Raw genomic sequence first — 17,094 nt, forward strand, 5'->3', positions numbered from 1 at the left:
TACTTTTCTCTTTGGAGCATAGAAGAATGAGAGGGGACTTGATAGAGGTCTACAAGATTATGAAAGGCATAGACAGGGTGGATAGTCAGTACTTGTTTCCCAGGGCGCCAATAGCAAACATCAGAGGGCATATGTACAAAATTAAGGGAGGGAAGTTTAGGGAAGACATCAGGGGTAAGTTCTTTTTTTTTTTTGCACAGAGGGTTGTGAGTGCCTGGAATGACTTGCCAGGGATGGTGGTGGAGGCTAAAACATTAGAGGTATTTAAGAGCCTCTTGGACAGGCACATGGATGAAAAAAAATGGAGGGTTATGGGGTAGTGTGGGTTTAGTACTTTTTTTTAAGGATTATATGGGTCGGCACAACATGGAGGGCTGAAGGGGTTGTATTGTGCTGTAGTGTTCTATGGTTCTATATATATAAAATACTATAATTGATATATGGTTCTATGGTTCACCCTTAACCCATGTCCTCTGGTTTTCTTCTCCCCTAGCCTCAGTGGAAAAAGCCTGCTTGCATTCACTCTATCTATATCCATCATAATTTTATATACCTCTATCAAATCTCCCCTCATTCTTCTACACTCCAGAGAATAAAGTCCTAACCTATTCAACCTTTCTCTGTAACTCAGTTTCTCAAGTCCCAGCAACATCCTTGTAAATCTCCTCTGCACTCTTTCAACCTTTCAACTCCTTCCTGTAATTCGCTGACCAAACTGCACACAATACTCCAAATTCGGCCTCACCAATATCTTATACAACCTCACCATAACATTCCAACTCTTATACTCAATACTTTGATTTATAAAGGCCAATGTACCAAAAGCTCTCTTTACTACCCTATCTACCTGTGATGCCACTTTTAGGGAATTTTGTATCTGTATTCCCAGATCCCTCTGTTCTATTGCACTCCTCAGTGCCCTACCATTTACCTTGTATGTTCTACATCGGTTTTTCCTTCCAAAGTGCAATACCTCACACTTGTCTGTATTAAACTCCACCTGCCATTGTTCAGCCCATTTTTCCAGCTGGTCCAAATCCCTCTGCAAACTTTGAAAACCTTCCTCACTGTCCACTACACCTCCAATCTTTGTATCATCAGCAAATTTGCTGATCCAATTTACCACATTATTCTCACAACATCCTTTTATGCCCTGATCAATTAAGAAACTATCAACTTCGCCTTAATTATACCTGAAGACATGGCCTCCACCACTGTCTGTGGCAGAGCATTCCACAGATTCACTACTCCGTGGCTAAAAAAATTCCTCCTTACTTTTGATCCAAAAGGCCAACCCTCAATTTTGAGGCTGTGCCCACTAGTTCTGGATATCCCTACCACAGGAAACATCCTCTGCACATCCACCCTATCTAGTACTTTCAACATTCGGTAGGTTTCAATGAGATTTCCCTGCATTCTTCTAAATTCCAGTGAGTATAGGTCCAAAGCAGCAAAATGTTCCTCATATGTTAACCCCTTCATTCCTGGAATCATCCTGAAGAAGCCCCTCTGGACTCTCTCCGATGACAATACATCCTTTAGGAGATAAGGAGCCCAAAACTGTTGATAATACTCCAAGTACAGCTGACTAGTGTCTTATAAAGCCTCAACATTATCTCCTTGCTTTTATATTCTATTCCACTTGAAATAAATACCAACATTGCATTTGCCATCTTTACTACACACTCAACCTGTAAATTAAACTTCTCGAAGTCTTGCACGAGGACTCCTAAGTCCGTCTGCACCTCTAATGTTTGAACCTTCTCCCCATTTAGATCATATTCTGCGCTATTGTTCCTTTTACCAAAATGCATTATCATATATTTCCCAACACTGTATTCCATCTGCCACTTTTTTGCCCACTTTTCAAATTTGTCAATGTCCTGTTGCAAACGCATTGCTTCCTCAGTACTACCTACCCTTCCACCAATCTTTGTATCATTTGCAAACTTTGCCGCAAAGCCATCAATTCCATTATCCAAATCACTGACAAATAATGTGAAAAGTAGCAGTCCCAATACTGATCCCTGAGGAACACCACTAGTCATTGGCTGCCAACCAGAAAAGGCCCCCTTATTCCCACTCACTGTCTCCTGCCTGCCAGCTATTCTTCTATCCATGCCAGTATCTGTCCTTTAACATCATCAGATTTTATCTTAGCAGCCTCATGTGTGGCACATTAGAAAATGCCTTTGAAAATCCAAGTAAATGACATCCACTACCCCTCCTTTGTCCACCCTGATTGATACTTACTCAAAGAACTCCAACAGGTTTGTCAGGCAACATTTCTCTTCACAGAAACCATGCTGACTTTGAACATAGAACATAAAATAGTACAGCACATTACAGGCCCTTCAGCCCATAATGTTGTGCCGACCCTCAAACCCTGCCTCCCATATAACCCCCCACTTTAAATTCCTCCATATACCTGTCTAGTAGTCTCTTAAGTTTCAGTAGTGTATCTGCCTCCACCACTGACTCAGGCAGTGCATTCCACGCACCAACCACTCTCTGAGTAAAAAAACCTTCCGCTAATATCCCCCTTGAACTTCCCTCCTCTTACCTTAAAGCCATGTCCTCTTGTACTGAGCAGTGGTGCCCTGGGGAAGAGGCGCTGGCTGTCCACTGCCTATTCCTCTTAACATCTTGTACACCTTTATCATGCCTCCTCTCATCCTCCTTCTCTCCAAAGAGTAAAGCCCTAGCTCCCTTAATCTCTGATCATAATGCATACTCTCTAAACCAGGCAGCATCTTGGTAAATCTCCTCTGTACCCTTTCCAATGCTTCCACATCCTTCCTATAATGAGGCGACCAGAACTGGACACAGTACTCCAAGTGTGGCCTAACTAGAGTTTTATAGAGCTGCATCATTACATTGCGTCTCTTAAACTCTATCCCTCGATTTATGAAAGCTAACACCTCATAAACTTTCTTAACTACCCTATCTACCTGTGAGGCAACTTTCAGGGATCTGTGGACATGTACTCCCAGATCCCTCTGCTCCTCCACACTACCAAGTATCCTGCCATTTACTTTGTACTCTGCCTTGGAGTTTGTCCTTCCAAAGTGTACCACCTCACACTTCTCCGGGTTGAACTCCACCTGACACTTCTCAGCCCACTTCTGCATCCTATCAATGTCTCTCTGCAATCTTCGACAATCCTCTACACTATGTACAACACCACCAACCTTTGCGTCATCTGCAAACTTGCCAACCCCCCCCTTCTACACCCTCATCCAGGTCGTTAATAAAAATCACAAAAAGTAGAGGTCCCAGAACAGATCCTTGTGGGATACCACTAGTCACAACTCTCCAATCTGAATGTACTCCCTCCACCATGACCCTCTGCCTTCTGTAGGCAAGCCAGTTCTGAATCCACCTGGCCAAACTTCCCTGGATCCCATGCCTTCTGACTTTCTGAATAAGCCTACCATCTGGAACCTTGTCAAATGCCTTACTAAAATCCATGTAGATCACATCCACTGCACTACCCTCATCTATAATGCCTGGTCACCTCCTCAAAGAACTCTATCAGGCTTGTTAGGCACGATCTGCCCTTCACAAAGCCATGCTGACTGTCCCTGATCAGACCATGATTCTCTAAATGCCCATAGATCCTATCTCTAAGAATCTTTTCCAACAGCTTTCCCACCACAGACGTGAGGCTCACTGGTCTATAATTACCTGGACTATCCCTACTACCTTTTTTGAACAAGGGGACAACATTCACCTCCCTCCAATCCTCCAGTACCATTCCCGTGGACAACGAGGACATAAAGATCCTAGCCAGAGGTTCAGCAATCTCTTTCTTCCCTTGCCTCGTGGAGCAGCCTGGGGAATATTCCGTCAGGCCCCAGGGACTTATCCGTCATAATGTATTTTAACAACTCCAACACCTCCTCTCCCTTAATATCAACATGCTCCAGAACATCAACCTCACTCATATTGTCCTCACCATCATCAAGTTCCCTCTCAGTGGATACCAAAGAGAAGTATTCATTGAGGACCTCACTCACTTCCACAGCCTCCAGGCACATCTTCCCACTTTTATCTCTAATTGGTCCTACCTTCACTCCTGTCATCCTTTTGTTCTTCACATAATTGAAGAATGCCTTGGAGTTTTCCTTTACCCTACTCTCCAAGGCCTTCTCATGCCCCCTTCTTAAGCTCCTTTCTTGCTACCCAATATTCCTCAATAGACCCATCTGATCCTTGCTTCCTAAACCTCATGTATGCTGCTTTCTTCCACCTGACTAGATTTTCCACTTCACTTGTCACCCCTGGTTCCTTCACCCTACCATTCTTTATCTTCCTCACCGGGACAAATTTATCCCTAACATCCTGCAAGAGATCCTTAAACATCGACCACATGTCCATAGTATATTTCCCTGCAAAAGCATCATCCCAGTTCACACTTTGACTTATTTTATCATTAGTCTCCAAGCACCCCAAAACTTCATCCTTAATAATAGATTCCAACACTTTCCCAGCCACTGAGGTTAGGCTAACTTGCCTATAATTTCCTTTCTTTTATCTTCTTCGTTTCTTAAAGAGTTGAGTGACATTTGCTGACACCCTTCATTCACACTGGAATGGAAGGAGGGGGGAAGTAGCTATGCTGGCTACTTCCCGATATCCTTCTGGTCCTGATGTAGGGCCTTGCCCTGAAACATTGATTCTTTACTCCTTTCTACAGGTGCTGCCTGACCTTCAGTTCATCCAGTATTTCGTGTGACTTAGAGGAGGAGCTAAAGACGGTACCACAGGGCAACTTGTTTGAGTTCATCTGCAAAACAGTTTAAATTCTTCGCAGTAATGTTTCTTCTTTCATTTTCAAGGTGGCTGGGTCCTCTCAGTGTCGGTGATTCTGCGATTCTTCCTGGCGATGGGTTCCCGCTGCCGGAGCCCACCAAGCAGCCTGGCGTTTTTGAATTAACCAGGAGTGGCCGGGAAGATGGGCACCGTTGAGCTGCGACCCTGTGGCCCTGTGAACAACCCAATTGCTCGCCGATGTCACCAACCGAAGTGTCGCGGGAGATCACATTGAGCCAGTAGTGTTCACTGCTGTTGAAATAAGCGGTGTTGTGGTCGGTAACATTGAAACAGCGAGCTGTTGGTTTCCCCTCTCGCTGTGGCAGAAGAGATACCTCTTTCTCTCTCCTTAGTGAGAGAGGCGGCCTGTGGCATGTCTAAGAGTTGGGGGTGAGCAGTAATTTTTTTTGATGGACTCTAGATCATGGTGTTTTTATGGGCTTTGCTACTGCTTGAGAGGGGAAGGGGAAGGGGAAGGGGAAGGGGAAGGGGAAGGGGAAGGGGAAGGGGAAGGGGAAGGGGAAGGGGAAGGGGAAGGGGAAGGGGAAGGGGAAGGGGAAGGGGAAGGGGAAGGGGAAGGGGAAGGGGAAGGGGAAGGGGAAGGGGAAGGGGAAGGGGAAGGGGAAGGGGAAGGGGAAGGGGAAGGGGAAGGGGAAGGGGAAGGGGAAGGTTAATGCCTTGCTGCTGTTTGTGTGGGAGGAGGCTTTGGGGTTCTAATATCTATCTGTCATTCAGTTTTGCAGTTTTTGGCTTCTGTTTTGTGGATGTCTGCAAAGAGTAAGATTTTAAGGTTGCATGCTGTATACATTCTGATATTAAGTGGAACCATTGAACCACTGAGTTACTCTGGATTTTCAGCATCTGCAGAATCCCTGGTGTTTAAGCTTTAAGAACTGTACCTGTGCACTCGGATCACAATCTGCAAATAAATATTGTTGGATTTGATCGCCACAGTGAAGTGTTTTGCAGTACATACCATCACCAGCATGGAAATGTGACTTGATTTGATTCATGTAATTCAACCAATTCAGTAGCACATTTATCAAAATGAAAGAAAGTTAGCAGTTTAACTTACAACTGCATTTCTCCAAGGCCATTTTTATGCCATGGACCCCTAACATTAACTAAGGGTGTCTGTGGACCCCAGATTTGGGAACCCCTGCAAGCAGATCTCAGCCTCACAACAGCTCCTCTGTTATCATTTTAAATACTTAATAAATAGAACAGAACCTATTGAACACATGATCTGTTTTTGTAGGTGAGCTATGGAAATCTGGGAAAGGTGAGACATGGCATCAAATGTATGTCTGATAGTGCAACACTATATTTATATTCCATTTGGTCTATCTTCACTTCATTATCTTGCAGACCCTTTCAGTGTTCAAAGTTCTAAGTAAATTTATTATCATGTACACAAGAGATTTTGCAGTTGCTGGAAATCCAGAGCAACACACACAGAATGCTGGAGGGACTCAGCAGGTGAGGCAGCATCTATGGAAATGAACACAGTCACTGTTTCAGGCCAAGACACTTTTTTCCAGGGCTGGAAAAGAAGGAAGATGCCAGAATAAAAAAGGTGGGGGGAGGGGAAGGAGAACAAGCTGGAACATGATGGGTAAAATCAGGTGGGTGGGGGGGGGGGGGGGGGGAGAGATGTGGAAATGGTAAAGGGCTGCAGAAGAAGTAACCTGAAAGAGAAGAGAGTGGATCATGGGGAAAAGGGAAGGAGGAGTGGCATCAGGTGATAGCAGGTGAGGAAAAGAAATAGGAAGCCAGAGTAGGGAAATAAAGAAGAGGGAAGAAGGAAGGGAACAAAATTATCAGACTTTAAAGAAATCGATATTCATGCCATCAGGTTTGAGGCTACCTGGACAGAATATGAGGTGCTGCTCCTCCAGCCGGAGAGTGGCCTCATCGTGGAGGAAGAGGAGGCCATGGATCAACATGTCGGAACAGGAATTGAAGTGGCTGCCCATCAAGAAATTATGCTTTTTGCGGAAGCTCAGCAAAGCAGTTTCCCCAATCTGTCGGGTCTCATCAAGTAGAGGAAGCCACATCGCGAACACCAGATACAGAAAATGACTAGCAGATTCTCAGAAGTGTTGTCTCACCTAGAAGGGCTACTTGGGGCCCTGAATGGAGGTGAGGAAGAAGGTCAGATCTGTTGGACCTGTTTTTGTAGGTCAGCCGTGGAGATCTGGGAGAGATGAAACCAGGCATCAAGTAGATGTCTGATTGGACAACATTATATTTAGATTCCATTTGGTCAATCTTCATTTCATTATCTTGCAGATCTTTTCAAAGTTCAAAGTAAGTTTACACATACTCAGTTGCAACTTTATTAGGTACAGGAATGGAACGCATTGTGTTCTTCTGCTGCCATAGCCCTACTGTAAGGTTCAATGTGCTGTGCATTCAGAGAAGCTCTTCTGCACACCACGGTTGTGATGTGGTTATTTGACTTGCTGTCACCTTCCCATCATCTTGAACCAGTCTGACCATTCTCTTCTGACCTCTCTCATTAACAAGACATCCTTGCCAACAAAACTACTGCTCACTGGCTGCTTATTGATTTTCGTACCGATCTCAAAGTCTCTTCGATCACATTTCTTCCCCATTCTGATGTTTGGTTTGAACAACTGAACCTCTTGTCCATGTCTGCATGTTCTTATGCATGGAGAAATTGATGCATTTGTATTAATGAACAGGAGTACAGGTGTACCTAATGAAGTAGCTGCTGAGCGTAGTATGTCACCCTATACTACCTTAAGATTAATTTTCTTGCAGACATTTACAGGAAAATAAAGAAATACAATATATTTACATGGATAACTATAAATAACAAAGACTGACAGAAAATGTGCAAAAGAAGACAAATCATGCAAAGAATAATAAAACACGTAATTAAATAATACTGAGAACACGAGTTGTAGAGTCCTTGAAAGTGAGTTCATAGGTTGTGGAATCAGTTCAGTGGTGAGGTGAGTGAGGTTATCCACGCTGTTTCAGGAGCCTGATGATTGTAGGGTAATAACTGTTCCTGAATGTGATGGTGTGGGACCTAGGGCTCCTGTACCTCCTGCCAGTGGTGGTAGTGAGAAGAGAGCATGGCCCGGATGGTGGGTCCTTGATGATGGATGCTGCTTTCTTGAGGAGGCGCTCCTTGTAAAAGGGCTCAATGGTAGGGAGAGCTTTGCCTGTGATGAACTCTATCCAACACTTACTCTGGATTTTTCAATTCCTGGGAATTTGTATTTCCATACCAGACTGTGACACAAGTTATTTTTCCATGTGCATCTATAGGAGTTTCAGATGACATGCCAAACCTACTCAAAAATGTAGATGTCTGATAGGTCAGTGCTATGTTTAAATTCCAGTTGGTCTGTTCTCACTTCATTATCTTGCAGATGTTTTTGAGGATTTATTGGAAGAGTCACTTCTTATTTGACAGGCGATGGTCCCAATATTGATTGTTATTCTGTTCTATGAATATCCATCCTCTGTAGTATCCATTCTCAGCTGCGGTGTTGGGTGGAGGGGGGGGGGAGTGGTTCTTGTCATTGTCAATGGCTGCAGGGTCACCAGTCGGAAACACCATCCAAAGCATCACAGCCATAAGCACTAGAAAAAAAAAGGATGAGTAAGCTCATATCAGCACACGGCCAGAACAGATTGCCGTGTCTAATGCTTTCACTACTCCCAGAACAATAAATACAAAGCACCTGAGAACAGGGAAATATCTCAAGGAACATATTCATAAACAGACGGAGCTAGTGAGACTGGTTCAAAGTTCAAAGTATGTTTATTATCAAAGTACGTATACATTATACAACCCTGAGATTGATCTTCTTGCAGGCAGCCACAGAACAAAGAAACTTCAAAAGAGCCCATTAAAAATGACCATCAAACACCCAATGTGCAGAGGAAGAGAAAAAAAAACAAATCTAGCAAACAATAGAAGTAAGCAAATAACTTCAGAACTGAAGTCTTAAAGACACAAAGCTGGGCATCACTGCAGCAGGAACAGGCTACAGCCTCAGTTCAGTGTGAAGCTGAGTAAATGGTGATTAAAGGTTAGTGGAAGAGGTAGATTGTAACAAAGCTATTAAAGAAAGAGAGACAGATTAGGAAGCAGAGAAGATTGAGATGGACCTCTAGATCTTAAAATTCAAAGTAAATTATTATCAAAGTATAAATATGTCACCAAATACTACTCTCATTTTCTTGCAGCCATTCACTGTAATTTACTTATTTAATTAACTACATATATGCAACATGCTGTAAGGTTTCACTGCTAAGGCTAATGTAATGGTCTCTGTGTAATGTTCCACTGTTAAGGTAATGGTTTCTCTGCAGCAGCAATGCTTGGGTTATGACTAGAGATAACAGGACTTTGGAATTCAGTGGCTAGCCAATAAGAGATTGTTGCTGTGTCTTGTGATTCTGGAAGCAGTTGGTTTGTGAGTGTTTGTAAGAAGGAGAGAAAGATGGAGAGAAGACGTGAATGGAGAAATTTGGTAGACCGCCGGACAGGGTGGACTCCGAACGGGGATCCTAAGGTTGGCAACGCTCGGAAGAGATCGATGGTTGAAGAAGAACTACTGAACTGCCTGAGCTCCAACTTTGTGTGCACATGACTGTTTCATAAGATTTGGGCCCTTTTTCTTTTATATTTTGTTTCTCTACTAACCCTATAGTCAAAGTAAGAGTTATAAAGCTTAATTATTTAATCATATATTGTGTACTGTTTGTTATTTTGGGGTACTGATTTGTAACAGAGGACACATCGCGCAGCATCCACCCAAACGAGATTTCTTAAGTTTGGCCAGGCAGGGGGTTATTGCCCCCTATAGTAAGCCACTAGGCAAAGCAAGTGTTACATATTTATAGTTAAATAAGCAATGCATAAAAGAAAGCATTTTGGCTTTTTTGACATGACCAACAGAAAAAAAATCTCTTATCAAAGTGAAAACAAATCTCTACAAGGTGATCTAAATTAATTACAAATATAAAACACAAAATAATTGATTGCATAAGTATTCACCATTTCAAGTCAGTATTTAACAGATGCACCTTTGGGAGCAAATACTGCCTGAGCCTGTGTGAATAGGTTTCTATCAGCTTTCCACATCTGAACCCTGCAATTTTTCCTCATTCTTCTTTACAAAACTACTCAAGCCCTGTCAGATTGCATGTGAATGAACAGCGCTTTACAAGTCCAACCACAAATTCTCAATTGGATTGATGTCTGGAATCTGACTTGGCCACTCCAGACATTAACTTTGTTATTTTTAAGCAATTCCTGTGTAGCTTTGGCTTTATGCTTGAGGTCGTTGCCTTGCTGGAAAACAAATCTTCTCCCAAGTCACAGTTTTCTTGCAGACTGCATCAGGTTTTCCTCCAGGATTTCCCTGTATTTTTCTGCATCCGTTTTACCCTCTGCCTTTACCAACCTTCCAGAGCCTGCTGCAGTGAAGCATCCCCACAGGATGATGCAGCCACCGCTACGCTTCACGCCAAGCATGGTGTTTAGCCTCATGGTCAAAAAGCTCAATTTTGTTTTCATCAGACCAAAGAAACTTCTTCCAGCTGACTTCAGAGCCTCTCACACGCCTTCTGACAAACTCTAGCTGAGAATTCATGTGAGTTTTGTTCAACAGTGGCTTTCCCTTGGGCACTCTCCCATAAAGCTGCGACTCATGAAGCAGCTGGATAACAGTACGCACAGTTTCTCCCATCTCAGCCACTGAAGCTTGCAACTCCTCCAGAGTTGTCATAGGTCTCTTGATTGGTCACTCACTTGTCCCCTTCTTGCATGGACACTCAGTTTTTGAGTACAGCCTGCTCTAGGCAGATTTACATTCTTTCCACTTTTTGACAATTGACTTAACTGTACTCCAAGGGATATTCAGTGACTTGGAAATATTCTTGTATCCATCGCCTGATTTGTGCTTTTCAATAACGTTTTTGTAGAGTTGCTTGGAGTGTTCTTTTGTCTTCATGGTGTAGTTTTTGCCAGAATACTGAATGACCAGCAGTTGGACCTTCCGGATACAGGTATATTTTTACTACAATCAATTAAAACACCTTGACTGCACACAGGTCTCCAAAACAGATTTCATTTAACAATTTATGCGATTTCTAAAACAAATTGGCTGCACAAGTGATGATTTGGTGTGTCATATTAAAGGGGGGTGGATAATTATGCAATCAAATACTTTGTGTTTTATATTTTAATTAATTTAGACCATTTTTTAAAGATCTGCTTTCACTCTGACATGAGTCTTTTTCTGTTGATCAGTGTCAAAAAAGCCAAATTAAATCCATTGTGATTGTAAAGAAATAAAACATGAAAACTTTCAAAGGGGGGAGTGAAAGCTTTTTGTAGCCGCTGTAAATAATATTGAGAACAAGAGTTGTAGAGTCCTTGAAAGTGAACTGAACAGGTAGGTTTTAGCAAAGTATTTAAGGAAAAGAGACAGATTAGGAAACAGAGAAGATTGAGGACATACCACTAGGTCTTAGGATCTGAACCACAGTAATAGATTAACCATAAAACATAAGAGCTGAAGTAAGAGATTTGGCTCACTGATTATGTTCTGCCATTTGATCATGGCTAATTTATTGTCCCTTTTAAACTCAATGATCTGCCTTCTCCCCAAGTCAAGAGACCCTGCAAAATGAATAAGCTACAAAAGGCCAGAAATCAGGTTGAGGAAGGGTTGTAGAAGATGTAGAACAAGGTGGAAGACCCCCAAAAAAATTAAAAATGAAAGGATGAGAATGTTATGGAACTTGGTGGAAGCAAGGAGAGCTAGCTAGGAGAGAATTGGAATTATGGAGTCTGGGCTGAACAAACCCTCAATAGGGGACAGCAACATGCAGGCTAGATGTACGCAATCCCAAACAACCCTGATTTATGCATATTCTATTCACAGAACAATGTATAATGACCAATTAACCTACCCAGTATGTCTTTGAACTCGAAGAAACCAGAGGACATGGAGAAAACCTACACATTTCAGGGGATGGATGTACAGACCCCTTACAGAGGACACCAGGATTGAACTCTGAACTGCAACACCCCATGCTGTAATAGTGTCACACTAACCACTACACTACCATGGTGCCCAGTTTAGTGTCATGCACACAAGTATGTGTACACACACCTGCAATGAAAAACCTACTTGCAGCAACATCACAGGCACAGAGCATCAGATAAGCAGCACTCACACAAAATATATAAATTCAACATAAATTATTTAATTTTTTACAAGAAAAAACACAATAAAACAAAAAACAAGAAAGGTATAATGGTTTATTTACTATCTAAGTATACAACTCTGAAATTCTTCTTCTCCAGATAGCCATGAAACCAAGAAAGGAAAGAACAGCAGCATAATTAACAACACCCAATTCCCACCCCTCTCCACATAAAAAATAAACAAAAACAGAACAGGCACATCAAACCCCCCCCCCCCCCACCACCACCACCAATCTTCCTCCGCTACACACACAAAAAATGAGAAAGGTCAGGCGTGAAACAGAATATAGAAAACTTTTAAGACAGAAAATGTCCATAGTCCAAGTCCATATTCATATCTACATCCAAAACACAGAAAACCTGTGTAACATTCTCCAGGCACAGCGGTAGCTTTTCCCCTCTCCAGCAGCAGAGCGATCCCACCAGCGATAAAAAGGCAGTCTCACCTCTCCTGCAGCAAAGTCCATTTTAGTGCAAAGTGAATCAGAGTGCTCTAAATTGTAGCAATTTTCCAGTTAGTTCAAGAACCGAATGGTTGAAGGGAAGTTGCTGTTTTTGAATCTGGTGGTGTTGGACTTCAGGCTTCTGTACCTCCTGCTTGAGATTAGCTAAGGCAAGTTGGAATGGCTTGCATGGTGGAATTCTTTGAGCAAAATGCTGGAGGAACTCAGCAAGTCAGGCACCATCATGCAGGGGAATAAATAGTTGACATTTCAGTCTGAGACTCTTTATTATGAAAGGAAAGGGGGGGGGAAGAAGCTAGAATAAGAAAGTGGGGTGGAGAGGAAGGAGTACAAACTGGCAGTGATAGGTGAGACTAGATGAAGGGGAAGGTGGGTGATGGAGGGTGAAGTAAGAAGCTGGTAGGGGATAGGTGAAAGAGTTGAAGAGCAGAAAAAAAGGAATCTGATAGGAGAGGACAATGAACCATGGACTATAAGGAAGAGATGGAGGAGGGGAAACAGAGGGAGGTTATGGACAGGTGAGGAGAAGAGATGGGTGTTGTAATGGAAAAGAACTGGTTCTTTGAGTCTCAACAGTAGAGGCCTGGACACACACAGTTTTAATAATAAGGAATTTATTCACAAGGGGAAGTCGGAATTTATTCACAAGCAACTACAATATTCTAACAAGAAAATGTTTAGGGTTAACACGTGTGGGGAAGGTCGGGTCGGCTGTACAATACACAGAAAGAGGTGTGGGGACAGGGGACAGTTACACATACAAAGAACAAGGGAAAAGCACTACAACAGCTACCCCCCTTGACCTTGGATAGCTGCGGCTCCCTTACCAGGACCAACGATAAACCTTCCCAAACATAAATCAATGCACTTACCTTCAATGAGGTGGTCTGTAAGAGAGACCAAGCCAGGCACATCTCACCTTTTATAGCAAGGAGCTGGGCGAGATAATCCAATTAAGGTGACCAATAATTTAGGTGTGCATTGATTAGTTGGGAGGGACCAAATGTTGATTGGCATGTGGTGGGTCCTCCGACCAGCCAGGTGGCAGTGCGTCTGACACGTGGCTGGTATCTCTGGATACAATGGGGTAAAAAGGTAACAGAAAGGGGAACAGTACAAGAGAGAAAGAGGGAAAATTGGATAAATCAATGTTCACACTATCAGATTGAATGCTACCTAAATGGAATATGAGATTATGCTCCTCCAACCTGAGTTTGGCCTCATGATAATATAGAGGAAGCCATGAACAGACAAGTCAGAATGGGAAAGGGAAGTTGTATTGAAATGGGTGGCCACTGAGAGATCCGGTCTTTTGTAGCAATCTTTGATGATGGTTGATGCTTTGTTATAACCTCAGTGAGTCTTGGGCATATGTATATACAGTAGCTATGGTGCCTAAGACTTTTACACACTCTCCGCTTTAGACTGGCAAACACAGTACTGTACAAAAGTCTTAGGCACCATACATACATATGCACCTAAGACATTTGTATAACACTGCACATCCAGCAAGAAGTTATCAACCAAAACCCAACACAGAAGTTGATTAAGCCAAAGTCAAACTTTGGCCCCAACATGATTAAAGGCTACGGGGGGAGTGGGGGTTGGGGTGGTGGTGAAGGGTAACTTCCAATGAAAGGCAAGATAAATATAAGGCAATTTGTTTTTCGCACCAATCTGATTTCCAATTACTCAGCTTGTCCAGCATAAAGTTGAACATTCAATGTGAAGCAGATTTATTTATCTCCAATTTTCATGTGTGCGATTAATGTTGGATCTTCAGTAATAACCATGCATTGCACAAGGGAGACATTTTAAAGTGAATAGATTAAAACAAGCACTTTCCCCTTCATTTTCAAAAGGTTTCTGGCCATGGAAGTGGTTGCTGGCTCACTGGGAAATTAGCAATTGTGTTATTGCAAGCACAATCCATCTTTCAAATGAAATGTCAAAGTAAATCCCACACTACCTGTACCAGTGGCAGCAATGCCTTCAAGAAAATGAATCTCAGGGGAGTATATGGTGACATATACATACTTCGATAATAAATTTACTTTGAACTTTTGAACTTTGAGCTGGTTGCATAGCAAAGAGCGGTGAAATATTCCCTGTTTCCTGGTTGACGATTATGACTCAGCTGATATTGATCAAAACAGATTAACTGTTTATTAACACAAGAGATTGAGCAGACACACACAAAATGCTGAAGGAAATCAGCTGATCAGGAAGCACATATGGAGTTAAATAAAAAGCCAATGTTTTGGGTCGAGACCCTTTAGCAGATAGTCTTATTGAAGGGTCTTAGCCTGAAATGTTGACTATTTATTTATTCCTTCCCATAGATGTTGCCCAACCTGCTGTGTTCCTCCAGCATTTTGTATGTGTAAATCTTTATTCATCTCTGTGAAACCTGTGAGATCTTTCTTGACACAATTTAACTGCTATGAATGCTGGCATGTAAGCACCTACCAAAAAATCTTGGAATACCTTGAGAAAGGATTAGGACATTTATTTTAAAGGTAATTGTTTCTGAGGTGTCTTTCATTGTCTCAAAATTTCAAAGCACTGTGACATAGGTAATAGAGCTGCCTGCACAAAATGCTGGAAGTACTCAGTAGGTCACGCAGCAGCTATGGAAGTGAATAAACAATCAATGTTTCAAGCCGAGACCCTGCTTCAGGATTGGAAAGGAAGTGGGATGAAACCAAAATGAAAAGGTGGGGGGAGGGAAAGGAGGCTAGCTGGAGGTGATGTGTAAAGCAGGTAGGTAGGAATGGTAAGAGGCTGGAGTGGAAAGATTCTGATAGGAGAGGGAATGTGAACCATGGGAGAAAGTGAAGGAGGAGTGGAGTCAGGGAATGGTGAGAACTGCTGTCTCTATTTAGCTGTTCCTAAAACATTGACCATGTGTCTTCATGTTCCAGTAACTCCGTGATGGTTCAGTTTTGGCTTCTAGCATTGTCTGTGTAGACAATAAAATCCTGAGATGTGCTGTAAGAGCAGAATTCAGCCATGCAGTCCATTGTGTCTGCACCAACGTTCCATCTCTAAATCCTCTCGATGCCCACTCTGTCTAGTTCTTCCAATGTTAAATAGTTTTCAATAAGGATCCCTTCTCATTCTTCTAAACTCCAGTGAGTACAGGCCCTGAGTTATCAGATGTTCCTCCGATCTCCTGCCTCCACTCTGATTCCCTGGCTTTCACCTCTCACATTGTTCCAGTGAAGCTCAAGTAACAGTATTTAGGATGTCATGGTAGCGTAGCGGTTAGTACGACACTATTACAGCTCTGGGTGTCGGAATTCAGAGTTCAATTCCAGCGCCACCAGCTGTTTGTATGCCCTTCCCATGCATACATGGTTTTACACCAGATGCTCTGTTTCCCTCCCACAGTACAAAGATATTTGATTAACAGGTTAATTGGTCATTGCAAACTGTCCTGTGATTTGGCTGGTGTTAAATCGGTGGGTTGTCGGGTGGTGTGGCTCCTTGGGCCAGAAGGGCTTATTCTGCACTGTATCTCCAAAAAAAATAAACAAATAAAACTCTCATTCTCTGAGTAAACACTCAAACTGACCACAATGATTCCAGATAGCCAGCCTTTCTGATTTTGCATCAGAACAGATCAGTTCTCATGAACCTTCTACAAGCTGAAACTTTAACTTGTTTTTCTCTCCTTCCACTAAGCTCCTGGGTATTACCAATGCTCCTATCTCATTTCGGACTGCAGTGTTCTGTATCCCATACTTCCAGCATGCTTCTTTTCCCTCTGTTCCACATTTGTTCACTTCCTTCTATTTTCTATTCTATTCTATTCCAGAATCACAATCAGAATCAGGTTCATTATCATTGACATACCTTGTGAATTTTGTTTTGCAGCAGCGGTGCAGAGCATTAAATAAAAAATAATACTTTAATTTATAGTAAGAAATATTAAAAATAATAAATAGGCAGTGCAAATTGTGAAATAGTGTTCATGGGTTCATGATTCAATGGCTAACACAAGGGGGCACAGTTTTAAGGTGCTTGGAAATAGCTACTGAAGTTTTTCACACAAAAATGGTGGGTGCGTGGAATGCACTGCCAGCAGCGATGGTGGAAACGGATGCAATAGGGTCTTTTAAGAGCCTCTTAGATGGGTACATGGAGCTTAGAAAAATAGAGGGCTATGTGGCAGGGAAATTCTAAGCAGTTTCTAGAGTAGATTACATGGTCGGTACAACATTGTGGACTGAAGGGCCTGTAATGTGCTGGAGATTTCTATGTTCTATGTTCTACGTTTATTCAGAAATCTGATGACGGAGGGGAAGAAGCTGTTCCTAAAACATTGATTGTATGTCTTTAGGCTCCTATACCACTTCCATGATGGTAGTAATGAGAATAGGGCATTTATGTTTACCGGTCACTTTACTGTGCACCTCCTAAACTTAATAAAACTGGTCACAGAGTGTGTGTTTGTGGTCTTCTGCTGCAGTCACCCAACCACTTCAAGGTTCAAAGTGTTGTGGTTTAGAAATGCTCTTCTGCACACTATTGTTGTATCACATATTT

At 42.4% G+C, this 17,094-nt stretch overlaps 1 protein-coding gene across 1 annotated transcript in view; it reads right to left on the reverse strand.

Annotated features, from left to right (window-relative positions):
- Nucleotides 1-8,329: 8,329 nt before the first annotated feature.
- LOC140739266 (protocadherin-10) overlaps nucleotides 8,330-17,094 on the reverse strand; it is a 134,226-nt gene continuing 125,461 nt past the window's right edge. The window contains exon 2 of the mRNA XM_073067412.1: nucleotides 8,330-8,436. Within this exon, the coding sequence (XP_072923513.1) occupies nucleotides 8,422-8,436 (15 nt within the window). The 3' untranslated portion in view covers nucleotides 8,330-8,421. The remainder of the gene's footprint in view (nucleotides 8,437-17,094) is intronic.

Source organism: Hemitrygon akajei, chromosome 15 (genome assembly GCF_048418815.1).
Source record: "Hemitrygon akajei chromosome 15, sHemAka1.3, whole genome shotgun sequence".
Classification (NCBI taxonomy): Eukaryota; Metazoa; Chordata; class Chondrichthyes; order Myliobatiformes; family Dasyatidae; genus Hemitrygon; species Hemitrygon akajei.